At 55.2% G+C, this 25,000-nt stretch overlaps 6 protein-coding genes across 6 annotated transcripts in view; 3 read left to right on the top strand and 3 right to left on the bottom strand.

Moving 5' to 3' along the window:
- The window catches only part of PTSG_11638 (uncharacterized protein), a 12,889-nt gene extending 8,427 nt beyond the window's left edge, over positions 1-4,462 (bottom strand). The window contains exons 1-10 of the mRNA XM_004998164.1: positions 4,224-4,462; positions 3,159-3,908; positions 2,789-2,875; positions 2,538-2,594; positions 1,857-2,247; positions 1,510-1,615; positions 1,240-1,298; positions 961-1,070; positions 691-750; positions 328-556 (exon numbers count right to left, since the gene is read on the bottom strand). Of these exons, the coding sequence (XP_004998221.1) occupies positions 328-556; positions 691-750; positions 961-1,070; positions 1,240-1,298; positions 1,510-1,615; positions 1,857-2,247; positions 2,538-2,594; positions 2,789-2,875; positions 3,159-3,908; positions 4,224-4,391 (2,017 nt within the window). The 5' untranslated portion in view covers positions 4,392-4,462. The remainder of the gene's footprint in view (positions 1-327; positions 557-690; positions 751-960; positions 1,071-1,239; positions 1,299-1,509; positions 1,616-1,856; positions 2,248-2,537; positions 2,595-2,788; positions 2,876-3,158; positions 3,909-4,223) is intronic.
- Positions 4,463-4,753: 291 nt separating this feature from the next.
- On the top strand, positions 4,754-5,582 carry PTSG_00757 (60S ribosomal protein L22; the record flags this gene model as incomplete). The annotated part of the gene is made up of 3 exons (XM_004998165.1): positions 4,754-4,762; positions 4,964-5,175; positions 5,426-5,582. The coding sequence occupies 3 exons, from the start codon at positions 4,754-4,756 to the stop codon at positions 5,580-5,582; spliced, it is 378 nt and encodes a 125-aa protein (XP_004998222.1).
- Positions 5,583-5,865: 283 nt separating this feature from the next.
- PTSG_00758 (uncharacterized protein) lies at positions 5,866-14,576 on the bottom strand. The gene is made up of 30 exons (XM_004998166.1): positions 14,475-14,576; positions 14,123-14,218; positions 13,802-13,880; positions 13,589-13,659; positions 13,399-13,489; positions 13,112-13,208; positions 12,778-12,878; positions 12,493-12,546; positions 12,227-12,296; positions 11,880-12,051; positions 11,493-11,561; positions 11,277-11,358; positions 10,955-11,069; positions 10,505-10,627; positions 10,263-10,331; positions 10,040-10,131; positions 9,759-9,865; positions 9,563-9,634; positions 9,183-9,359; positions 8,885-8,980; positions 8,554-8,760; positions 8,301-8,354; positions 7,901-8,095; positions 7,611-7,751; positions 7,312-7,422; positions 7,091-7,178; positions 6,834-6,904; positions 6,605-6,693; positions 6,268-6,359; positions 5,866-6,121 (listed from the first exon to the last, which is right to left on the bottom strand). Exons 1-30 carry the CDS (start codon positions 14,493-14,495, stop codon positions 6,045-6,047), a joined length of 2,979 nt encoding a protein of 992 aa, XP_004998223.1. The 5' UTR covers positions 14,496-14,576; the 3' UTR covers positions 5,866-6,044.
- A 38-nt stretch (positions 14,577-14,614) lies between these two features.
- Positions 14,615-15,883, top strand: PTSG_00759 (uncharacterized protein). The gene is made up of 2 exons (XM_004998167.1): positions 14,615-14,710; positions 15,038-15,883. The coding sequence occupies exons 1-2, from the start codon at positions 14,701-14,703 to the stop codon at positions 15,613-15,615; spliced, it is 588 nt and encodes a 195-aa protein (XP_004998224.1). The 5' UTR covers positions 14,615-14,700; the 3' UTR covers positions 15,616-15,883.
- A 57-nt stretch (positions 15,884-15,940) lies between these two features.
- Positions 15,941-20,826, bottom strand: PTSG_00760 (uncharacterized protein). The gene is made up of 14 exons (XM_004998168.1): positions 20,631-20,826; positions 20,188-20,340; positions 19,886-19,939; positions 19,608-19,685; positions 19,296-19,402; positions 18,994-19,072; positions 18,642-18,782; positions 18,232-18,377; positions 17,901-18,042; positions 17,699-17,752; positions 17,404-17,523; positions 17,152-17,217; positions 16,712-16,927; positions 15,941-16,439 (listed from the first exon to the last, which is right to left on the bottom strand). Exons 1-14 carry the CDS (start codon positions 20,658-20,660, stop codon positions 16,314-16,316), a joined length of 1,512 nt encoding a protein of 503 aa, XP_004998225.1. The 5' UTR covers positions 20,661-20,826; the 3' UTR covers positions 15,941-16,313.
- A 30-nt stretch (positions 20,827-20,856) lies between these two features.
- PTSG_00761 (uncharacterized protein) overlaps positions 20,857-25,000 on the top strand; it is an 11,217-nt gene continuing 7,073 nt past the window's right edge. Inside the window, exons 1-13 of the mRNA XM_004998169.1 lie at positions 20,857-21,072; positions 21,239-21,304; positions 21,491-21,583; positions 21,909-21,979; positions 22,249-22,395; positions 22,540-22,700; positions 22,861-23,004; positions 23,260-23,363; positions 23,645-23,737; positions 23,972-24,081; positions 24,366-24,425; positions 24,586-24,720; positions 24,947-25,000. The exon at positions 24,947-25,000 is cut by the window's right edge and continues 12 nt beyond it. Coding sequence (XP_004998226.1) covers positions 21,015-21,072; positions 21,239-21,304; positions 21,491-21,583; positions 21,909-21,979; positions 22,249-22,395; positions 22,540-22,700; positions 22,861-23,004; positions 23,260-23,363; positions 23,645-23,737; positions 23,972-24,081; positions 24,366-24,425; positions 24,586-24,720; positions 24,947-25,000 — 1,296 coding nt within the window. The 5' untranslated portion in view covers positions 20,857-21,014. The remainder of the gene's footprint in view (positions 21,073-21,238; positions 21,305-21,490; positions 21,584-21,908; positions 21,980-22,248; positions 22,396-22,539; positions 22,701-22,860; positions 23,005-23,259; positions 23,364-23,644; positions 23,738-23,971; positions 24,082-24,365; positions 24,426-24,585; positions 24,721-24,946) is intronic.

Below are 25,000 nucleotides of genomic sequence, written 5' to 3' on the forward strand. Positions count from 1 at the left end.
AGAGAGAGAGAGAGAGAGAGAGAGAGAGAGAGAGAGAGAGAGAGAGAGAGAGAGAGAGAGGAGAGAGAGACAGAGAGAGAGACAGACAGACAGAGAGAGAGAGAGAGAGACAGAGAGACAGAGACAGAGAGACAGAGACAGAGAGACAGAGAGAGAGAGCGTGTGTGTGTATTGTGTGTGTATTGTGTGTATTGTGTGTGTGTGTGCGTCAACGTTCGCCATGTGAGACAAAAGCAGATGCACGTAGCTACTTCACGACAGCAGTACACGCACGCACACACATACACGCACACACATACATACACATACACATGCACACGCACGCACCCTTCTTCCCCGTGGACGTGTCTGGAGCGGTGGATGGCCTGAGCGGAGTTGCAAACGCGGGACCACCGCGCCGCACGGGGGCGGCCAGGTTGGTTGAGAACGACACGGCTCGCTGCTTCTCCGCCAGCACGCGACTGCGCCCTCCCCCCGAGTGCTGTGCCGCTGTTGTTGATGATGGTTGTGGTTTGCGGTGGCTGCCCGGCGGTGCAAGCAAGCTCTGCCCACGCTTCTGTCTCAAGCGCAAGGAGACATAGGAAAGAGGACAAGCGCAAGCAACAAGGTGAACACATGCATGCACATGTGTGTGTATGTGTGTTCGTTCTTGTGTCTTTGTGTGTTGTGTGCCATTGCAATGCACTGCACCTTCTTTGGGACGTAGAGGGACTGGGAGCGGGCGGCTGGTGATGACGGCAAGCGGCGACCCTGGGCGACAGCATGAATCGCAAAACAAGCGACATCATGTGGTGCAAAAGCCGCGAATTAGGTCGCTCTCCACGCTCATGCACGCACGCGCACACGCACACATGCACACGCATACACGATACAAGCACGCGCATGTGCGTACAAGCACACGCACACATGCACACGCATACACGGCACATGCACACATGTACACGCGACAGGCCACAATACCCGCATGCGAGGGGACGGTTCAGCCGACTGTGGGCGCTGCGCAATTCCGTCTTCATCGTCGCGGCCGACGTGACTCAGGGCCCGCACCATCGCATGCCGCATGCTGTGGCCTGAGGACATGTGGATCATTCGGGACACCACGCGTCAGGGTTGAGGCGATCACAACAAACTGGACCACAAGGAGCATCATCAACGCGTACAAACGCCTTCGCACTCTCGCACGTGGTGTGTCCACGGGTGTGGCAGGTGCAATGCAGTCAGCCGCACATGTGCGCTCACCGAGATTTTCCCCGCGTGTGTGCAGCAGTTCGTCTACATCTGTGACGGAGAGCGTCAAGCTGCCAATGGTTCAGGGTGGATTGGACGCAAGGGGCGGGACGGCGAATGGTGTGTGCGGTTGAGTGATTCAAGCGTGATCGAGAGCGCAAGGAGGACAGGCAAGGTTAACACTTACGCGCGTACAGGCAGGCACACACACACACGCACACACACACGCACACGCACACGCACACACGCGCACACGCACATCAACCATGAGGGTGCGCGCACCTGGCGAATGCCTGGCAGTACTGTTTTGTGAGGAAGACGCGGCTGTCGCGGTCAAGCTGCTGCGCAGTGAACAGCAAATCGTTCTTTGGCGTCTGCAGTGGCGGGCCTGATGTGGGCAGTGCGTCGCGTGATTGTTCAATGAGCACAGAAAGCAACAGCAGGAAAGTATTGATTTCGTCTTGCACCCACACGCGCACAACGTGCAACCATGCACAGAATGCGCAAGCACGTACGTATGAATACAACGCACAAAACGTGCATCAAGCACAAAACACGCCCGAGCAAAGCGAAGCAAAGCAAAGGACTTGCGTGCACGAATAAAATGAGAGAACATCGTGTGCACGTACCGAGCAGCTCGATGGTGTGCGAGGCCACGGCAGCCGGGTCCTGTCCGCCTGCAAAGGGGAGGACACAGCCGAAACGGAGACAAAACGTCTGCTCCATCTGCGTTGGCAGCGCGGATATCGACTGCTGATGTGAAAACGCGCGTGACATGCGCTTGCCTTGCTTCCCTGCTGCCTTGTCGAAGACGACGGGGACAGCAACAGCGTACAGCAGCTCAAGCGTCACCGCCATCTCAGGCGCCTGCACGACATCACGCAATTCAATTGTGCCGTCAAAGTGGAGATGGGATCCACCATCCCCAGACGATGCCTGCGCCTCTGCTGCACGCGTGTTTTCGTCGCTTCCCTGCTCGCCCTCGCGTGTTGACGCATAGCTGCGGTTCCCACTCTCCTGCTGCTTGCATCGTGGTTGTAGGTGTGGTCGTGGTTTTGTGGTTGTGGCGTTTCGTGTGTGCGTGCGTGCGTGCGTGCGTGCGTGTGTGCGTGCGTGCGTGCGTGCGTGCGTGTGTGTGTGTGTGTGTGTGTGTGTGTGTGTGTGTGTGTGTGTGTGTGTGTGTGTGTGTGTGTGTGTGGTTGTGGCTTTGTGAGCTGGTCAGCTGGTCATGATGAGGGCAGTGTGCAGCAATAACGAAGGCGTCGTCATCCCTCCATTCGCCGCCATGAAAACAAGGATGCCCAACGCACCACCAGCGGGATCTGTGTTGGCTTCTTCAAGTATGTGAGGCCGTTGTGTACGCCCACCTGCAACGACCACAATCACCCCAACAGCAACAACGCAGCAATGGTGGAGACTTGAGCGATGAAAGCGGGGTCACACTCACGCATTCCACGTGCAATCCAAGCAGGCTGGCAAAAGCACGCACACATGCACGCACGCGCACACAAGCGCACACACGCGCACACACGCAAACCACTTCCACTCTTTGCTTCCTTACGTTGAGGAAGCGCTGCTTCACAGCAACGCGACGCATGATGTTGCTGGTCTCCTTCTCATCCAAACCAGGATGCGCAGTCGTCACAGACTGCTCATGTGTGTTGCGTGTGCGTGTGTGTGTGTGTGTGCGTGGTTGCGTGTGTGTGTGTGTGGGTTGTGTGTGTTAAGAATTGGTTCAAGGAAAGCATGGCCACGTTCCACAAGAGCACACTGCCAGGCGCATCGAGCAGCAGCTGAGGCAGCTTCTTACACATGTACACAATAACGGCACCACCCAACACAAGAAAACACACACACACACACACAGACACAGACACAGACAGACACAGACACACATGCGCGCGCACGCAGCACAAGATGCGGTGGTGCACCTGTTTGATGTGGTCGAGGAGCGTCTCCTCAAAGCGCTGTAAGGAGGGCGTCATCGCAATCTGCAGGTCACTGGCAATCAACGGCTTGGCCTGCTCGGGCGCGGCGTCCCGGATCCACTCCCACGTCTCCGGGTCCTCCTCGTCGTCGAACATGGGCCGCAGGTTTTCAACCAGGCCAGGCACGCGCGTGTATCGGGACACGAGCATGTTATCAGGCACGTACTTGAAGCGCTTTGAGAGTGGTGCGGTTGCTTCGATCAGGGCCAGGCTCAGCGCGCCCTGCATCTCTGTTTGCAACTGCAAGCTCTGCAAGCCTTCAATGGCGTGCACCTCCAGCACAAAGAGCACTTGCGGGCTGCCGGGAAGCATGTCGAGGCGGTCGATGCTGGCGCTGATCTGCTGCGGGATGTCGTCCATGGTCTCGGCCGTGTGCCGCTCGCCGCGTGGCGGGAACATGCTGACGAGCTGCCAGCCTGCGGCGACCTGATGCGGCAGCAAGGGGACCTCCAAGTCATCCACGCTGTCGTTGAAAGATGGTGCGTGGAAGACAAGCTCCACGATGCCCAGGCAGTCCTCGTCCTCGATCTTGGTCTTGAACCAAGCGTGCTGCTTGATCTCCACGTCAACCTTACGTCGTTTTCCAGCGACAGGCACCACTTTACATGGCTCCGATACCCACGTTTTCCCAAACACCTGCTTGCTGCCATCGAAGAAGAATGACACCCTCACGGTCGCGCTCACATCCAGATCCTGCACACGTACGCGTGTGAGTTAGTGTGTGTGCGTGTGTGTGTGTGAGTGTGAATGAGTGTGTGTGTGTGTGTGGTTGTGTGTGTTTGCGAGCAAGTGTGTGTGTGTGTGTGTGTGTGTGTGTGTGAGCAAGTATGTGAGTGTGTGTGTGTGGTTGGTGTGCAATTTTGTGTGAACAGGTGAACCTTTCTCCAGTGCAGAACTCAGCGCAGCGGCCATGAGTGACAACAACCACCAGCGTCATCAAAACCAAGAGACACCTACACACACACACACACACACACACACACACATACACACACACATCAGTGCTACCTCGTAGATGGAAGGCAGCGTGACATCTTCGAGGCGTTCAAGGTAAATGACAAAGGCGGCAGTGTTTCGGCGTGGCTTGGCCGCTGAAGGGGCCGGTAGCGGCATGCCCGCACTGCCAAGCACATGCGTGCACCACTCCCTGCTGTCCTCCACATCGTCCGCCTTCATCTCCGTCTTCTTCGATAACGGCGGTGGCAAATCCCTGATGTGGCAAGGGCTTCTTTGCCAACCAACAACAGGTGGCAAAATACAGTCTGCTTTGTTGACATCTTCTACTGTTTTTCTAACCAAAGAAATTTTGGGTGGTATCTGCCCTTGTTCTTTTCGCCATCAGTGCGTGTGCGTGTGTGTGTGGAGTGCCTTTTTTTTTTTCTTGCCGCCTCGTGCTCTGCCACACCAACCAACCACACCAACCAACCACACCAACCAACCACACCAACCAACCACACCAACCAACCACACCAACCAACCACACCAACCAACCACACCAACCAACCACACCAGCCACACACCAACCACAGACCAGCATCATGCCTGCGGTAAGCTTGTAGCTCTGATACAAATGGCAGAGATGCCAACGCTCTCGTTCTTTTGCTTGATTGCCCCTTCCACAAGTGCGTCCCTTTTGCACAATGTGTAGTATTCCGCGGTTGCATTCATTCATTCATTCATATGATGATTGATTGTGATCGTGGGTATTTGCACGACCATCTGCTTTTGTCTCGCACAAAACAACACAGCAAAAGGGTGCCAAGAAGATCGCCACAAAGAAGTTCACCGTGGACTTCAGCAAGGTCGCCGAGGACAGCCTCGTGGAGGTGTCTGAGTTTGCTCGCTTCCTGCACGAGCGCATCAAGGTCAACGGCAAGACCGGCCAGCTCGCCGGTATCGTCAAGATCACCAACACCGACAGCAAGGTCACCGTCGCCACCAAGCTGCCCATGTCCAAGCGGTACGTCCCGACGTGTGGACTTGAGTGGGGGTGGGGTTGCTGCGTGGTCGCGTCTACACATCTGTGTGTGTGTGTGTGTGTGTGTGTGTTTGCTACTTGTGCAATGTGGGTTCCTGCGCGTGCGCCCGTTCTACGGCTTGCCTCAGCCTGTTTGTCATGTCGTCCACCTCGGTACTTTATTTGTGTTCGTTCGCTCACTCTGTTTTGCTTTGACTGTACCTCCCCCCCCCCCCTCATCGAACATACACAGGTACATCAAGTACTTGACGAAGAAGTTCCTGAAGAAGACCAAGGTCAACCAGGAGATTAGCTTGCGCGAGTACCTGCGCGTCGTCGCCAGCAACCCCACCACATACGAGGTCCGCTACTTCAACGTCGAGGGCGCCGAGGAGGAGGAGGAGGACTAAGCGCCTGCGCGCGTGAAACCCTCGCACTCTTGCGATTTGATGTGTGCACACGCACACGCTCCCGCACCATCTCTCTTCTCTCCCGCTTGTTTGCATTCTGCCGAGCGCAGTGCTGCTGCTTGCGCCGCTTGTCTTGGCGACAGTGTACATGATGACTAGACAATTAAACATTAACTGCACCCGAGCGAGTTGCATGCATTCAACCAAAAGCCAACGCATTGAGAAACAAAATCGCAGTGAGTGTGTGTGCGTGGGGTGGATTTGGCAGCGTTGTCGGTTGTGATGGCGTACTGTTGTTGTTCATGTTGTACTGGCTTTCTGTCACCCACATCACTCCCGCTGTGAATCAACCAACCCAAGCAACACACGCTCAGAAAGCAAAGAGCCCTACACCGTCCACACCATCCACGCACGTGCAATAAGCAATCCAAGACCACAAGAGACGACACAATGAAACCACAATCACATGTGTGCCAAAAAGGACTTGAGGCAAGCCCGGGCATCTTCCGAGCACAGCAATCGGTACATGGGGTTGAGACCTGAACAACGTGACACACAAGTGTTTCGTGCAGCCGATGAGATGTCAATGGTGTGCTCCAAACAACAGGGTGTGCGTCACACAAGGGGGTGTCGCGCACAGCAAACACAGCAAGACAGCTGCTACCCACCACACGTGCATTCTCACCGTTTGCATCTTGGATGTTGAGGTCTGCACCCGCCTCCAAGAGCATGGCCACAATCGTGCCGTAGAACCGTGCCGCAGCCAAGTGCAGCGCGCTTTGTGTGTGTGTGTGTGTGTGTGTGTGTGTGTGTGTGTGTGTGTGTGTGTGTGTGTGTGTGTGTGTGTGTGTGTGTGTGTGTGTGTGTGTGTGTGTGTGTGTGTGTGTGTGTGTGATGCACGAGCAGGCAAGAGGATGGTGAAGTGAGAACAAAAAGGAATAACCCAAAAGGCATGAATGCATCACCCTTTGCGCGTTCGAGCAAGCAAGAAGGAACAAAGACACACAACACATGGCACTCACGTCTCGCCCTGCTCATTCTGGATGTTGAGGGACGCGGGATCACGGGCAATGGCCGCTGACACAACCATCTCAGCAGACTCCAAGTTGCTCTAAAGACGAAACAAGGGAGGCAAGAAATGGGAGTGAGAACTGCATGTAACACGACATCACGTCACAGCGTATTACGTCACAAACTGTTTCAAATGAACGGAGTGAACGTCAGCTCGCGTGTGCAGGTGTGAGTCGTCACCTTGTCCGAGAGCACGTGGTGTAGCGCCGTCATGCCGGCGTTGTCCTTCAGGAATGGATTCGGGTGCGTTTCTAAAGCACACGTAGCAAGCAGAGAGGGAGAGGGGAGCGCGGAACGTATGAGAAGGTGGAACAGCATGGCTACATGGCTACATGGATGCACACACACACACACACACACACACACACACAGACACAGACACACACACACACACACACACACACACACACAAGCACGCATGCACGCGATTCACGAACCGAGGTCTGGGTCAAGCAAGGCCTCGATGACGCCAGCGTGGCCGTGGGCGCTCGCCAGCATCAACGCAGTCTGCCCGACGCCGTTCTTCTGCACCACCCAAACAGAGGGGGGGGGGGAGGTGTCGTTCAAGAAACACAAGGATCAGTGAAATGCAAACGCCAAAAGCGCATGTTTGCACACGCGCACACACACACACACACAAACAAACAAACACACACACCTTGTCCAGGGAGGCCCCGACTGCGACGAGCGAGGCTGCGCATTCGGCATGGCCGCCCTCTGCCGAAAGATGCAGCGCCGTGCGACCGCGGTCATCAGCCGCATCCACATCCTGCACAAAGGCAATGGCAAAGGAACAGGATTGGAGACATGACGCATGGCATCGTGGCGTCAGGCATGGGGTCGCAACACAACAGGCAGATATGAGCGCAAACGCACAACGATCCACGCACACGCTTGAACCAACACTTGCCCTGCGCTCCTCTCTCCAACACACACTTCACATCACATTCGACTCACCAAACCCGAGGCGTCTTCAAGCAGCGAGTCGAGGCAGCCAAAGTGGCCGTGCACACACGCGCAGTGCAGGGGCCCAAAGGCGCTCTCGCCCTCGGCAGCCTTCCACTCCACCCCTTCCTCCAGCAGCATCGACACGCAGCCCTACGCAGCGTGCATGCAACAGCACACATGAGCCAACGCCGATGATTGTAGACAGTAGACAGGGGAACAGACCCGCTCACAACGATCTCGTTTGGGCGCTCGGCCTGTACAGGGCACCACAGCATCTCCTCCTCTCCGCATCTGCGCACCTCGTGGCCGTGGAAGCAAGCGTAGTGCAGTGGCGTGTGGCCAGTGCCGTCCACAGCGTTCACGGGCGCGTGCTTCATGACCAGCTTGAGTGCATCCTCCTGCCCAAACATGGCAGCCACGTGCGCGGGCGTACGTCCATATGTGTCCGCAAGCGTAAAGTCGCTGTCTGTTTTCTCCTCAAGCTCCTCCATCACCTGTCACACACACGCACACACACACACACACACGCACACACACACACAATTGTGAGTAACATGGCAGCAGTCGTAGGTTGAAGGATGAGAAGCAACGGTGTGGATGTGGATGTGGATGTGGATGTCTGCACACAAGACGAGACACCTTTGTCAGAGAAGCATTTGGAAAAAGCATGATTTGCGTCAAGTCGGCAATTGCACTCACTGTAGCGTGGCCCTTCTCTGCACAATAGTGCAAGGCTGTGCGTCCAATCTCATCCTTGCATTCGTGGCAGATTGTGTGTGTGTGTGTGTGCGGGCACAAATAAGGCTCCACAAGCACAGGTCAAACACGCCACAGCAAATACGCAGCACAAGCAAAAGCAGGAGGATCGCTCCACAACAAGCAGACCGCCACACCGCCGCACCAACGCAATCATCTCACGCCCCCCTCCACCCACCCCCATCCAAATTCCAACCTGTGCGTTGAAGTTTGGCGCAGGCTCTGCTTGGAGGAAGCAGCGGATGCAGTCCAGGTTGCCGGACTGGCACGCGTACATGACGGCAGTGCGGCCGCGGTTGTCCTTTGCAAACACATCAGTGTCAAAGTCCTCGTCATACAGCATCACCTCAACCGCACCGAGGTGGCCCTTGGCTGCAGCGAGCATCAGCGGCGTCTGGCCCAACTGTGATTGAGTGATTGAGTGATTGAGCAGAGCCGGACGCGGCTGGGTGAGTGGGAGACACACGAAGTGCAACACAGAACACGCCACACCACCAAAAAGAACACACACACACACACACACATACGCGGTTCTGTGCGTTGGCAGCGGCGCCCCTGTCCATGAGCATCTGCAGGGAATCGGCAAAGCCCGCGTGGGCAACGACGTGCAGCGGGGTGTTGCCCTAAAACCGAAACCACGATGAGGATGAGTGAATGCCTACAGCAGCGCAGCAACACACACCCACACACCCACACACCCACACAGCCACACACACGCCCACACATATGCACATACACAAACATGTGCACACACGTGCACGTGCACACAGACACACACGCACTCGGAACACATAATTTGAAACGTTCAGCGGTGTGTACACGCACCTGGTCGTCTGCGGGGTCGAGCGTGATACCAGACGTGTTGAGGAGGGTGTCCATGACCGCATCAATGCCGCTCGCAGCAGCAAAGTGGATCGCCGAGCGCCCGTGTGCGTCGGTCGCATCAATCGCGGCCGGAACATTCACAGAAGGAAGCGCATCCAGCATAAAGTCCAGTGCCATCTGCATATATGGTTACGTGTGTGTGTGTGTGTGTGTGTGTGTGTGTGTGTGTGTGTGTGTGTGTGTGTGTGTGTGTGTGTGTGTTGGTGAGGGAGGAACAAACGTTCCCGTGTGCTCAATATCACAGGTAGCACAGCGTGGTCATCAACCACACACAACACAACACACAACACACCCAGGCCACACAATCCCAGACCAAGTACCTTGTGCCCCTTGAAGGCGGCAAGGTGGATGGGCGACACCTTCTCCTCATCGCCTTGCGTAATGGCCAGGCCCTGTCGCAGACAACACAAGCCATGATGAGAAACAGGCATGCACAAGGTGTGTGTGTGTGTGTGTGTGTGTGTGTGTGTGTGTGTCTTATGTCAGCACATGTGCGTGCTGCCCACTGCCACGTACATCCTTCACAAGAAGAGCGACGGTGTCTCCAAGGCGATCGGTGGCAGCAGCGAGGTGCAACGCGCTGCGCTTGTGCACATCCACCTTCAACTTCAGGTACTTGGCCACTGAATCACACCCAATGATAATTGCACAACAGCAATGTGACGTGGTAAGCATCACTTCTACGAATTATGGGCCTAAAAGCTTTACACAAACAGCACCGTTGAGCGTCACACACACATGCACACGCACACACACACCATACACACACACACACATACACACATACACAAACGCACTATGCTGGAGCAGGACGTTCGTCGCGACGTTGTTGGCTGAGACGGCTGAGTAGTGCAGCGGGGTGCGCTGGTACGCATCAAGCAGGTCACACCTGCATGCGCGCGTTCATGAGTGGTGGGAGCAGCATTAGAGACGACAAACACCGTATCCACGTCAGAAGAAGCGCGTGGCGACGCGTGCACGACTGGTACGTGGTGCGTGGTGCGTGGCTGTGATGCTCACTTTGCGCCGCGGTTGACAAGGACGATGACAGCGTCAGCGGTGCCGGAGAAGGCTGCAGCGTGCATGGGCCTGATGCAGGGGGGGGGGGAGGTTGTGGTGTGTTGGGAGTGTGAGCAAAAAGAAGGCTGAAGAGTTATGGTTGCGGTGGCGGTGGTCGTGAGTGGGCTGTTTGGAAGAGGTGGAAGCGTGAGGCAGCATGTCAAACAAGCGCGAGTGCGTGTTGAGTGCATTGGATGTCTCACGTCTGGTTCTTGCTGTCGCGCTGGTCGAGGGTGTGCGGGGCCTTGTCGAGGAGGAAGAGGAGGGCAGCTGTGTTGCCGCAGCGAGCGGCAATGTGGATCGGCAGCCGCTTGTTCACGTTCTCGCTGCAATGACCACAAGGAAGGGGGCGGTTGGTGGTGATATGAGACAATCGACAGGTGAGCCTGAGGCCAAGCGAAAAATGCCGCCATTTGCCGCCACGCACGCATGCACATTTGCACATACACATTCGCACACGCGCACATACACACACACACACACGTGCACACATTCGCACATGCACACATGCACACTCACACACATTCGCACACGCGCACATACACACACACACGTGCACACATTCGCACAAGCACACATGCACACTCACACACATGCACACATTGCATACACACACACACATTGCATACACACACACATGCAGGGGTACTGACATGTCGAGCTTGCCGCCGTTGTCCTCGAGAAGATCAAGGAGCTGCGAGTCGCCGTGGAAGGCAGCAAAGTGCATCGGCGTGTTGCCCTCGTTGTCCGCAACGTTCAGTGTGTCGTCTGCAGGAACAACAGCACATGTGTGCATCAAGAAACAGGTGGATACAGAGGATATGTGGAGGGGAAGTGATGTGAAAGAGGGAGAACTAACATGTACAAAAACACCTGATAACACCCACCCGTTGCACATTCAAACACATTTACGTACGAGACAATACAATACACAACACAGCACGCATGCACATCCCTGTCCTGTGGAGTACGCACCGCCTGCGAGGAGGAGGTTCTCGATGGTTCCGACATCGCCCGTGCTGCATGCGAGATGCATGGGCAGGCGCCCACGGATGTCCTGCCAAGAAGAAGAAGAGGAAGAAGCGATGGGTGAGGTCACGCACGGATATGCAGATGTGCACTGGAAAAAGAGAACGTGCACTCACACGCACTTTCACATTCACATTCACATTCACATTCACAAGTGCACACCTTTGCGTCAATGCTGGCGCTGTGGCTGATGAGGACTTCCACAACTTCCTGATAGCCAAGCGCAGATGCCTGTGCACACACATACGCACACACACACACACAAACACAAACACACACACACACAAACACAAACACAACATGTGCAGCAGACAAGACAGCATGGGGGTGAAGGTGGCCATACGTGGGCCGGTGGGTGGGGGTGAACATGAGTTGGATCGCTGATGACAGGTGGTCTGCTCAATTGAACCCAAAAAAGTGTCTCAACAAAGCCGCGAGTGATGACATGCACAAACATCCAACAACCAAGCAAACAGGCATACAACAACACTTCTGCCTTGTAAGCACCTCCCAACCCCTCCTCTTCTTTTTGCTGTTGTTGGTGGGGACCTTGTGCAGTGGTGTCTGCAGGTCCTTGTCTGCCTCGTCCACGGCGGCACCGCTCTCCAGCAGCGATTGCGCAATAACAGCGTGTCCGGCCATTGCTGCGAGGTGCAGCGGCGTCAACCCTTTCGTCGTCTTTGTATCCACGTTCACTTTTGCCGCCATCACAATCGACACGCTGTACGTGTGTGTGTGTGTGTGTGTGTGTGTGTGTGTGTGTGTGTGTGTGTGTGTGTGTGTGTGTGTGTGTGTGTGTGCGTGTGTGTGTGTGTGTGTGTGTGCGGTGGGTTGAGGCGATCACGTGCGGTTGTGATCACCATCAGCGCCAAACAGCAGCGCATGTGTGGACGCACGTGGTGATGCAACCGGAGAGGACGGCGGCGTGGAGAAGCGTGTAACCCGCCGTATCCTTCAGCGTCGCATCTGAACACGCAGCACATGTGCACGGCGGCAAGAAAGCGAGGGAACGACATGCGTGTGAAGGCGGCGGTGACGGTGAACACTCGCATGTAAGCGCTGCAAGGAAAGCGTGTCACATATGCACAGCCACACATAGAGAGAAGCGCTGTGAAGGGTGAATACAAAGAGCACATGCGCACACAAATCACAGCCCACGCACGTCGCTGCAGTGTCGTTTCATCCTCGAGCATGACGCGCACAAGCCCGTGGCGGCCTGTGAAGGGAACAAGTCGCAATGATGATGATGATGATGATAGAGATGGTGGTGATGGTGGTGAGTGACGAGTGATGAGCGACGAGTGATGACAGCAATGGCACAACAAGCCAGTCATGGATGAGATACTGGTGTGTGTGTGTGTGTGTGTGTGTGTGTGTGTGTGTGTGTGTGTGTGTGTGTGTGTGTGTGTGTGTGTGTGTGTGTGTGTGTGTGTCGTGTCGTGCGGACCTTGAAGAGCGGCGAGGAAGAGCGGCGTGCGGCCTGCGCGGTCGACGGGATTGCGGTCGCCGCCTTGCTCCCACAGCAGCTTCGAGACGGCCTCAAACCCACTGGTGTCACATATGCAATGAACGTAACATTTGAAATGGAGCCGAGGCCAGGTACACGCACGCACACGCGGATGAGGGTGGGGCTGATGCGTTTGGTGTGTGCACAAGTGGTTAACACCATGTGCACGTGCGCCGGCCACTGCTGAGCTGCCACAAATGCAGATGCACAAACACTAACGTAAACCGACACAAAAGGTACAGCATGTACACGCGTTCAAAGCCAGGCGCCTGACTTGAATGCGGCGTAGTGGAGCGGGTGACGGCGGGAGCGATCAGGGACACCAACGCCCATGTTCAGCTCAATCAACTTCTGCAGCACGTCCTCATCGCCTGCAGACAGTGACAGAGTGTAATGAGTGGTGATGGCAGCATACCTGCAGGTCGTAGTGTGCGTTCGAAGCAAGGTCACACAGGCGAAGCACAACCGTTTTCACACACAACGCACGCACGCACACACACACGCTCTCACATGCGCTCACGCACACATGTCGCACACATGTCGCACACGCACGCGCCACACCTGAGGAAGCGGCGATGTGGAGGGCTGTCTGGTACCGCTTGTCACGTGCATTGACGTCGGCGCCGCGGTCAGCAAGGAAGTCAACCACAGCCTGAACGAACGTGCACGGGTGGTATGAGTGATGCGATTTGCATGGTGGTGGTGGTGGTGAGGTCAACTCACACTCGCACCAAAACATGGATATGCTTACCGGGTTGTGTGAGTTGCTGGCCAGATGGATTGGCGTGATCCACTCGCTGTCACGGGCGTTGACATCAGCACCTGTGTGTGTGTGTGTATGTATATATATATATATATGTGTGTGTGTGCTGGCATCCGTACATGTGCAAACAGATCGCACTACCACACACAACCAGGACCACAACCAGACATTGCACACACACACACACACACACTCACTCACCGGCTTCGACGAGCTTTGCGACGGAGTCCAACAGGCCAGTGGACGCTGCGGCGTGCAGTGCGGTGCGGCCAGCATGGTCCTGGGTGCAACGGCATGAAAAGCGCAAGTGAGCGAATAAGGAAGCAGGGCGACCATGCCACTTCCTCAAACAGCATGCACGGGTTGCTGTGGAAGGGAGTGCAAGCACAAACCCTGCACACACAGCCACAGTAGATGCAACGCAACATAACCAACCACACACACACACACACATATCACTCCACACCACACCACACACTGCACACCACACCACACACTGCACACCAGAACATACAACTGCACCTTCTCGTTGATATCGACACCGCTGGAAAGGAGGTCCGTGAGCTGGGTGACATCGCAGGACAGAGCAGCCAGCACGAGTTGTGGTGGCGCTGGGGCCTGCTGCCAAGCAAGTTGCATGCATTCGAGGCGAGTGGAGTGGGGTGAAGTGGAGATGGGCTAGTGAGCGAGTGTGCGATGTGGAAGGAGGAAGCGTGTGTGCGTGTGCTTTGAGGGTTGATTGCGCGTGGACACCCACTTGTGTGTAAGCGCAAATTGCCCAACACCCAAAAGCACACACACACGCGCACACGCACACACGCACGTCGCATGGGCTGCTGGCTTGCGTGCTCAACTGCCAGCCCCACTACATTACCTGCTCTTGGAGCATATCCATGGCCAAGGAGAGAAGGAGGGTAAACACACAATCACAAGGCGAACCAACAACAAACTTGAACAGAGAAGAAAACGGCGGTTGTGGAGAATTGTTGTGAGGTTTTACAACTTTTCGACCAGAGCCTGCAGGCTCAGACGACAAACAAACTTGGCAGTCGGGCAGTGCTTGTACCGTCGTGGCGCAAGTCTGCATGCGATGAGATGAGATGAACGAAGGTTTGTTGCTGTTGTTGGAGGGCAAGGAGAGCGGGTGGCTGTGCGTGTAGCTGCGTGTAGCTGCGTGTAGCTGCGTGTGCGTTTGTAGATGTATATGGAAATGGAGGAAAGGAGAGACTGACAGGACACAGGAGACACGTCGCTGGAAACATGACGTGGTTGTACTCGTGTACTCTTGAGCACCTGACTCACCCGCTCATGTACACACATACACATATGTACATACATACACATGTACATACACACACATGTACATACACACATGTACACACATACACATACATGTACACACACACATGTACACACATACACATACACACACACAAGGTCCAGGCGATGTCGTCGTGCCAGCGCCAAACACGTTTGGGATTCTTGTGATTACGCTGATCGCGGGTGTGGAGCTAATCATCCTGATCATCATTGGCCTTATCGTGTACTATGTGCGCCAGTGGGTACTGCGCATTCGAAAGGCACGCACGAGGCGGCTCCTAAAGGAACAGCAGGACGAGCAAATCGAGGCGGGTGAAGCAGCCATTCAGCTCCACATCTTCGATGCGCAGGCCGCAGACGACGTCATCTGCAACATTGCTCGAGCCCGCAGGCGAGCCATCGACTATGCGCGCCAACAACACGATCACGCACACCACAGCCAGAGCCACCACATCCCTGCTCTGTCCCTTGCGAGAAGAAGAGGCACGGCAGATTCCATCGCCAACTCACCAAGACCAAGGGCAACACGCGCCTCTGCTGCGGAGGGCATTCAGCAACGATTATCCTCGTGGAACCCAGTACCCACGGAGATCCAGCATCTTCCCTCATTCCACGCGTCACCGCCACCACGGAGCCCAGACATTGAGCGGATCCCCACCCCAAGCGGCGAGTATATTGAGTACTGCGTTGTGTGAGTGCGAATTTGAAGCGAATAGGCCAGGGACGAGGAAATATACCGAGACGGCAGGTTTTGAGCGGTGCCTTGCAGTGCCGGTGCATCGTTGATGTTGAGGCGCACTATGAACGACTTTTGCGCTTGTGCTTGCGTGCACACTTGCACTTTTGCCCTTGTTTTGTAAAAAGGCTTTGGTTGTTGACCGTGTGCATTCAAGCGTGTGCGTGAGTGAGTGCGTGTGTGTACACATGTCTGCACGCCATGTAATACATTACATGATCATGAATGCAGTTTCAGTTATTCACTGCGTGTGCGTGCAGGCAAACAACTGCTGTCATGAGTTGGCGGGTTGAGTTGCCACCTCAAACAGGGCGGTGAGAGCGAGGCACGTTTATTTGGAAGGGGGGGGATTCAATCAATCATCAGAAGAGAGCAGGAAAGCAAACACAAGCACCAGCACTGGAATCGTCGACTGCCAAGCCAATTACGAGCCACGTTCGCATGTGACGGCAGCAATACAGGAAGAGAAAGGAGAGAGACGGGAAGATAACAAACTCTAGCAGCGTATGTGCGGATCATCATTGGACACAACACAGCCATCCCGAAAACACGCAAACCACAAGGATATTGAGCAGTTAACAACATCACCGCACCAACCAAAACAAGCAACAGACACGACACCACACGACACGACACCACACGACACGACGTGTATGTCTAGTCGGTCCAAGTGAAGCCCAGGCGACGGGTGGTGTCGCCAGGGAAAGGGTTGCCGCGGCAATGGGTCCACTGCTTGCCTTCCTTTGGCGGGCCGCGCTTCTTCTGTGTATCCGCCAGCAGCACCTGTTTGCCACAACCAAGTAAGGGCCCGTGGTGGTTGGTTGGTTGGTTGGTTGTAGGTTGGTCGTTGAGAACGGGTGGAGACGTGGGGCGATACAACAAGTGGTCATGTGCTTGCATGCATGCAACGCATGAACCCGGATTTCGTACGATTCCAGCACGTGTAGACGTGTGTCCTCGTGTGTACACACACACACACACACACACACACACACACACACACACACACACCTAACACAAGCGCAAGGGCAAAACAGCAACGTGTGCGCACGAACCTTCTTGATGGCAAACGTGTTTGGGCAGCCGTTGCCCTCGACGCCTTGCAGCTGCTGCGATGTGAACGCAGCAAACGACTGCGCCTCTTGCTTCTCCTTTGACAGCAGCTCCTCGCGTTCCTGCATCTCCGCCTGGCGCTCGGCCACGCGCTGGCGCCGCTTGTGCTCCTGCATCTGCAGCACTTCGCCCTGCAGCAGCTGCAACTCCTCGCGCTTCTGCTCGGCACAGTGACACAAAGGCAGGAAGGTTAGCGGTTGGGCAGTTGGGGAACAGGTTGGAGGTTTGGAGATTCGGAAGTTGAAATAGCAAACGCGAGGCAGTTGCAATGACAACACTTCCTGTTCATCACTTGCATGTATGGCAACACAGTGTATATGTGTGTATGCGCGCGGGGATGTGCGTGTACTTGCAACAGTGACATAGATGACATATGACCAACCTTTCGTCGCTTCTCCTCCGCTTGCTTCTTTGCGTCTTCCGCCTGCCGCCGGAACTCTTCCGCGCGCTAGAGACAAACAAAACACACGCACACAACCGGCTGCATGAGTACAAGGCAAGAAAATGAAGCGACGAAGGGAAAGCAAGTTTGGGTTGTTTCACTCACTACAACTCAGGCCACACACACACACACACTTGCATACACACGCACACACTCTTGCATACACACACTCACACACATACTTGCACACACCTGCTTCTCGCGTTCAGCCTCCTCCTTCCTTGCGCGGGCCTTGCGCTGCATGTCCATCTCGCGGTGCTGGAAAATGTCATCCAGCATTCTCTTCCGCTCCTGTTCCTTTCGCTCCTCAGCCTGCGCGAAATGAAAAAAAAAAAAACCACCACCACCACGCACACGCACACACGCACACACATGTGAGCGAAATGCAAGGTATGAAAGGGAGTTAGGCAAGGAAAAGGTAGGAACACGTGTGCATGTCTGTGCATGTCTGTGCGACAAAGGGAGGGTGTGATGGGGTCCTGCTAACCTCTTGGCGCTGGCGGTCCCGCTCCTCAATCACGCGCTGCCGCTGCTGCTCCTCCTGCTCACACACACACGCGTACATACAAACCAGGAAGCGTGAGAATTGCACATGAAAGGACACAAATAGAGTGGTGCACAAGCACAGCGGCAACCCTCAATAACCAATGGGGCGACAACAGCCATCACCATGGTGAGTGTGCTGTCACCTCGTCAGCGACGCGCCTGACGGACTGTGCAAGCTTGTTTGCGACGTTGAAGCGGCCCTGCTGCACCTGGCGAATGCGCTCCGCCTCCCGCTCCTTTTGCAGCGTTACCAGCCGGTCGTGCGTCTCCGTGTAAAGCCGCAGCCTGCATTGGGGGGGGGGCAAGGAGGATGGGGAGGGCAATGTTGCTGTGTGAGCGGGTGATCTTATCAATGCAGGTGTACTCGGAGAAGCGCAGTCAAGCAAGGCAGCAGTGTATTAACACAACCCCTGTACACGCACACGTGCACACACACACACACACACACACACACACACACACACACACACAAACCTTTCTTCTTCCTGCTCTTGGAGTTCCTTCTCGCGCTGTTCGAGCAGCTCGCGCTCCTGCCGCTGACGTTCAAATTCCGACCTCAAATGTTGTTTTTGCTGCATTGTCGCCACCTGGCGCGCCTTTTCCTCCGCCGTGTGCTTGTTCTGCAAATGAAGCGACGTATGTGTTTACGTTTGTGTGTTTGTGTGTGTGTGTGTTTGCGAGGTAAGAAATTACATGTCAGTGCTTGGATGGTTTGAGCTAATGGCATGCATAGAGAAGGAAACTGTGCGCGCTCCACACACACACACACACACACACACACACACACACACACACACACACATATGGGCATGCGCACATGTATATCCACCATCAGAACAAAGCAATGACACCACCACCGCCACCGTGCAAGCTGTGAGACGCACCACGTCCTCGTGGATGGCGACAGCCTCGTCGAGCTCGGCCTTGCGCATGTGCAGGCGCTGCTTGCGCTTCTCTGCCGCCTGCTGCAGCTGGTCTGCCGCCAGTGCAATCTCTTGCTCCCGCTTCAGCCGCTGCTTCTCAGCCTGGCAACCGCGGCCAGAGAGAGAGAGAGAGTGTGTGTGTGTGCGTGTGTGCGTGCGTGTGTGTGTTTGTATGTGTGTGTGTGTGCGTTTGTGTGAGTGTGTGAGTGAATAGAAGCAAGGTGATTTGTCACTGTGTTCAAACCAAGCCGGCGCAGGTGTGTCATGCACTGCAGCCCTCATCCTCACTGCACCCATCCAGAGGTCAACGCACCTCGCGCTTCTCTGCCTCGATGCGCTCTTGCTCGCTCTGCTCAACAAGACTCTGCTCATACTGCTTCAACAACTCCGCACTGTCCGTGATCAAAGCAAGGGTGGTGACGGCAACAAGCAATGGCAGTAGTGAGACCGGAGAGTGTGTGAGCCCACATGTAAGTGTGCACACACGAACGAGTGTGGGCATGTATCCAGCTTGAAACGTAGAAAGGGCCATGCCATTCGACACAAAACAAGCAAACAAGCAAACAAACAAACAAACACACAAACAAACACACAAACATATATGAGGCCACCAACCGCTTTGTCTTTCTGTTTGCCTGGCGCTCGCGCTCACGGATGACCTCGGACATGAGCACGGCAGATTGCACCCCGCGGATGCGGTCGTCTTGCTCGTACAGTTGTTGCTGTTGACACGTGCGCAGCGCAAGGCAGTGGCGGTGAGTTGGCGCACGGTGGTGAACGCGTGTGCGCTTGTCTGTGTGTGTTTCTGTGCGCGTAGCGTCACTTGGATGACAACCAGGGATCACGAGACGGCATGGGCTGTCCAGTCAGACACAAAGCTTGCCGAAGCACGTGACGTGATGTGCGCTCATGCACATGCATGCACACCTTTGCCTTTTCGATGGCCTTGCGGCGCTGCTCTGCCTGGAATTCTTCTTCCTCCTTGTCCAGCTGCTTGCGCTTCTCCTGAATTTGTACCCACAAAGGCAGCGAGCACACACGAAGGGCACGAGACGTGTTGTCATGCCATTGGGTGAGTGTGGGCTTGAGAGCACGACAGCGGAGCGGCAGGTCAACATGACGCGGTTGACAGCCATGGCAAGCGGAGATACGTGACAGTGGACAGGTGCGAGCAGTATTGTGTTGATGTGGAGAGACGAGCCCACCTCCATCTGCTCCAGCCGCTTCTTTCGTGCCTCCAGCTTTGCTTGCCTTTGACCCTGAACGTTGAGATGATGAGATGCATGTGCTGCGCAGTCAGTTGGTGGCATTGTGGTAGCCAAGCTATCAAAGCAAACACACAGGCACACAAACACACACACACACAATAACACACACACACACACAAGAACACACGTACACACATCTTGGCACATGCCCTCGGTCATGTTTGACATGATCAAAAAAAAAAAAACATTGACCTTCCGAGAGCCCCTCTCAACGACACATGTCACACGCATAGACGTACAGCGATCGTGTTCGACCATCCTGCGACGCTCTGCTGCGAGAGCTCGTGCAGGCGCTGCTTCTCTTGTTGCTTGCGCTGCTGCTCGATGATCTGAGGCGATGGGCGAAGGTGCGCCTTGATTCGCTCCCACTCGTCACGGCTCAAGACGAGCGCCTGCACGACAACACCGACAACAGGCAACGTGTGGGTGCGTGTGAGATGCGCAAATGAGGGTGAGACAGAGGGGGAGAGAGAGAGAGAGAGAGAGAGAGAGAGAGAGAGAGAGAGAGAGAGAGAGAGAGAGAGAGCTGGACAGATAGACAGTGCATTGCGCGTTGGTTGTGGCTGTGGGTGTGCAAACGGTCCACATCACGCCACGATCAACCCTCATCACAATCCAACACATCTTCGCGCTCATCTGCATCATCATTCATCAACGCACACCCAATCACGCACGCGCGCACCTTTTGGTTTGACTGGCTTCGTCGTGCCATGACCGCGACTGCTGCTGCTGCTGTTGCTGGATTCTTGTCTTCTTGCTGCTCCCGCCTCCCCTGTGTCTGCTCGACGACCACACTCACAGCTGCCCGTCTTGGCGTGGTTCCTTCCTTTCTTCTTGGCGTCCGCTGTTGTCTTGTCTCTCTGCTGTTTGTGTTGCCAGGATTAAAAATGGGCATTTGATCTTCGCGCTCAAATCAAACATTTTCTCCATTTGAGCAGCGGGTGCGCCGTTGCTTTTCGTGGTGTCGCTGACTGTCTTTGAAACTGGAACTGGCGGACTGCTTTGTGGACTGCGCCAAACCAACCAAACCAACCTGCGCCGATTACACACCATCATCGACATCGACATGGATATCTGGCAGCTGTTCGAGGAGGATGAGGCGGAGCAACAATACGTCTCCACCCGTACGTGCTGTGTTATGCTATGTTGTGCTGTGTAGGGTGTGTGAGGGCGTGCGGCAGCGGCAACAAAGCTGTGCATGCAGTGTCTGTGTGTGTGTGTATGTGTGTGCAAGACACGTTGGCACAGACAGATGCGTGTGTGTGTTTGCGTTGTGTTTGCACTGTGCAGATGCGAGCCCGACAAAGGACAGTGTACCACGGCCACCAGATCGTCGTGCACAGTGCAACCTCGCAGGTGAGGCTGATGTTGCCCTCACTGCCATGCATGCTTTGCTATGTCGTCGTAGCAGATGCAGACACACACAGACACACACAGACACACACAGACACAACAGAATGCATGTGCACGTATGTCGCTGCCACTCCTTTTGAAAACATCGCCTCACGGTGCATGCCGTGCTTTTGCGGGGGCTGCTGAAAGGGCTGGCCAACTTGGGGACCACATGCTACCTCAACTCCTTAATACAGACCATGTACTTCACACCACAGCTGCGCCAGAGATTTTACGAACTGAGTACGTCCGCGTTGTGGTTTTATGTACCTGTGTGTTTGTGCGTGTGTGGGTATGAGTGCGTGTGCCTTTGTTTGTGTACCTTTGTGTGCCGTGTGTATGTGTGTGTGTGTGTGTGCCTTTGCTTGTGTACCTTTGTGTGCCTTGTGTGTGCATGTGTGTGGGTATGAGTGCGTGTGCCTTTGTTTGTGTACCTTTGTGTGCCGTGTGTGTGTGTGTGTGTGTGTGTGTGTGCGTGTCTGTGTGTGTGTCTGTGTGTGTGTGTCTTGTATCGTCTTGCTCAGATTTGACATCCGTTGCTCTCTTTTGTGGTGATGGCATGCAACAGCGGAGGCCGATCTCGGAGAGAGCACAGATCGGAATGATCAGCGCACACGCAAGATTCCACTCGCCCTTCGGGTACGGGAGTGGAGCGATCACGTGTTGTTTCACTGAGTTATTGCCCTCACCACCAATGGAGTGACACCACATTGCACACACCTCACCACACACACGCACTCATACACACTCGTACACACACACACCTCACCACACACACGCACTCATACGCACTCGTACACATGCACACTCGTACACATGCACACAAACGCACTCGTACACATGCACACTCGTACACACACACACACACACACACACACACACACACACACACACAAATGGCGGTGCAGCGCCTGTTTGCGCGGCTGCAGCTGCTGGAGCGCAAGTCTGTGCCCGTGGGGGAGCTGACGGCGGCGTTTGGATGGCAGCGCAGTCAGGAAATCCAGCAGCACGACGTGCAGGAGCTTAACCGTGTCCTCTTCGACGCCATCGAACAAGTGCGTGCGCTTGTGTGCGTGTGCGCGTGTGTATGTGCGTGTGTAGAGTGTCTTGCCATGAAGACGCATCTGTAACTTCTCACCCCCTTGCAACCACACAACCCCACACGCGTACCCGTCCTTCACACGTGCACGTGTGTGCAGTCGCTGGTAATGAGCCCTGGGGAGCGGATCATCCGGGACATGTACGAGGGCAAGCTTGTCAACATTGTGCAGTGCTTGGAGTGCGGCGCTGCGTCACGTCGTGAGGAATCGTTTCTGGACATCAGCGTGCCCGTCAAGGATCTCGTGTCGTTGCAACAAGGGTGAGCTGCTGCTGCTGCTGCTGCTGCTGGAGAAGCTTGAGCATTATTGTTGCATGCACTGCCGTTGTTGCGCCTTGAGAACCTTTGATATTCACACACACACACGCACACACACACACACACACACACACGCACACACACACACACACACACTGCGCAGGCTGTCCAAGTTCACTGAGATGGAGCACCTGTGCGGGGACAACAAGTTCCGGTGCAGCGCGTGCGACCGGCTGGTTGAGGCGTACAAGGGCATTCTCCTCTCGTCGCTCCCGCCCATCATCAGCTTCAACCTCATGCGATTCAGGTGATGCAGGTGGTGGTGGCGGTGGTGGAAGAGAGAGGGGGGGGAGCGGGGCACAAAGTCGATGGAGGTGCTCGTGGCAGTTGAGACGAGCGATGAGGCTGCATGTGTGTGTGTGTGTGTGTGTGTGTGTGTGTGTGTGTGTGTGTGTGTGTGTGTGTGTGTGTGTGTGTGTGTGTGTGTGTGTGATGTCATGGCAATTTCAAGCGTACACATGCACTCTTTTCACCCTTTCAACAACTGCACCGCCACTGATAGCTATGACTGGAACAAAGGCACGCGCACAAAGGAGACCAACGAGTATGCGTTTCCCGACATTCTGGACATGAAACCATACTGCACAGAGGACACGGAGCTCCCAGGTATCCATTGTCGACGTGTGTGTGTGTGCGTGTATGTGTGTGTGTGTGTGTGTGTGTGTGTGTGTGTGTGTGTGTGTGCTTGTGCTTGTGTAGTGAACGGGCGTGCGTTGAAACACGTGTGTACCCGTATGGAATGACCATCGCACGACAATTCGATGAGGCAGTGCGTTCAGTTCACACCACCTCACCACCGCATGACACCGCATCATGATGCACCCACCACCTTACTTCGGCCTGTCCCGCACCAACACACGTGTCGACTGATGATGGACGCACGAAAGAGTACGAGTACGCACTGTATTCTGTTGTTCTGCACCGCGGCGCCGCCCACAGCGGACACTACTACGCCTACATCCGCGACGTCTACAACGAAGGTTCAACTCGCAATGTGTGTGTGTGTGTGTGTGTGTGTGTGTGTGTGTGTGTGTGTGTGTGTGTGTGTGTGTGTGTGTGTGTGTGTGTGTGTGTGTGTGTGTGTGTGTGTGTGTGTGTGTGTGTGTGTGTGTGTGTGTGTGTGTGTGTGTGTGTGGTCGGCGGCTTTTGGGTGTGCCCCGCCCCTCCTGACCCGGCTCCATACCATGTGTCCCTGTCGGCATGTCGGTGTGCAGGCAACTGGTCCAAGCCGGCATCACCATCGTCGTCATCAGCGGCTGGCGAGAAGAAGAAAGCTGTCGACGTTGATTTCCTCATGTGCAATGACGCCGCCACCTGCGTCCACGTACGGTCTCAACACTTTGTTTTGTTTTGTTTGTTTGTTTGTTTGTTTGTTTGTTTGTTTGGTTGGTTGTTTGTTTGGTTGTTTGTTTTTGGTTGTGTTTGTGTGTGTGTGTGTGTGTGTGTGAGTGAGTGAGTGTGTGTGTGTGTGTGCGCGCGCCAAGGTGTGTTTCGCCCGCTTCCTTGTGTTTGTGTGCATTTTTTGTGTTTGTACGCGACCACAGCAACCTGACCTCACCTATTACTGACCAACCCCAACTCCACCACCTCTGTGCTGCATGGACACAGGCGCTGTTACGGTCGATGGAGCCGTCACAGCTGCCCGTCCCCATCCAGGACATGACAAAGGTACGGTGAACAAGCGGCTGCGACACAGAGCACACTTGCTCACAAGCCCACACGGTGTCAATAGCATAGACCTTGCTCCGTTGTTGCAACCGCCACCACCGCACCACCACTTCTACCCGTTCTTCACCACCACCACCACCACCCTTTCCACTTACTGCAGGCGCTGTGTGACAAGACAGGCCAATCATGGCACAAGCGCTTCAAGCGGACAAACGGGCCGGTTCGCAAGTTCTTGAAGCACCACGCCGCGCTTTTTGAATACGACCAACAGCGTGACACCGTCACCCTCACAGACGTACGTCAGATTACACACGACCGCTGTACGCGCGCGCGCGCGCGTGTGTGTGTGTGTGTGTGTGTGTGTGTGTGTGTGTGTGTGTGTGTGTGTGTGTGTGTGTGTGTGTGTGTGTGTGTGTGTGTGTGTGTGTGTGTGTGTGCTTCATATTGTTGACGTTGCTCGGGGAATGCGTCAGCTCACTGCGACAGCTGTGCCGTCTCTTTGCTCCTGCTTGTCTGTGCAGCTTGGATTCTCCACAGATGTTTGTGACGTGTCTATTCCAGACATCGCCGCCGAC

Source organism: Salpingoeca rosetta, assembly GCF_000188695.1.
Source record: "Salpingoeca rosetta unplaced genomic scaffold supercont1.2, whole genome shotgun sequence".
Lineage (NCBI taxonomy): Eukaryota > Choanoflagellata > Craspedida > Salpingoecidae > Salpingoeca > Salpingoeca rosetta.

Bases quoted from the DNA above. Each gene is read 5' to 3' on its own strand.
- PTSG_00760 (XM_004998168.1), bottom strand. From the start codon at position 20,660: ATGGCACGACGAAGCCAGTCAAACCAAAAG. The intron at 19,073-19,295 runs GTTGGTGGCCTC...GATCACGGACAG, and splicing joins GCAAACAGAAAGACAAAGCG to TGCGGAGTTGTTGAAGCAGT. The intron at 17,524-17,698 runs GTTAGCAGGACC...CATTTCGCGCAG, and splicing joins GGGACCGCCAGCGCCAAGAG to GCTGAGGAGCGAAAGGAACA.
- PTSG_00758 (XM_004998166.1), bottom strand. From the start codon at position 14,495: ATGGATATGCTCCAAGAGCAG. The intron at 13,209-13,398 runs GTGTGGCGCGTG...CACTGTCTGCAG, and splicing joins CCACATCGCCGCTTCCTCAG to GCGATGAGGACGTGCTGCAG. The intron at 12,052-12,226 runs GTGCGTCCACAC...ACACACGTACAG, and splicing joins CTCTCCGGTTGCATCACCAC to CGTGTCGATTGTGATGGCGG.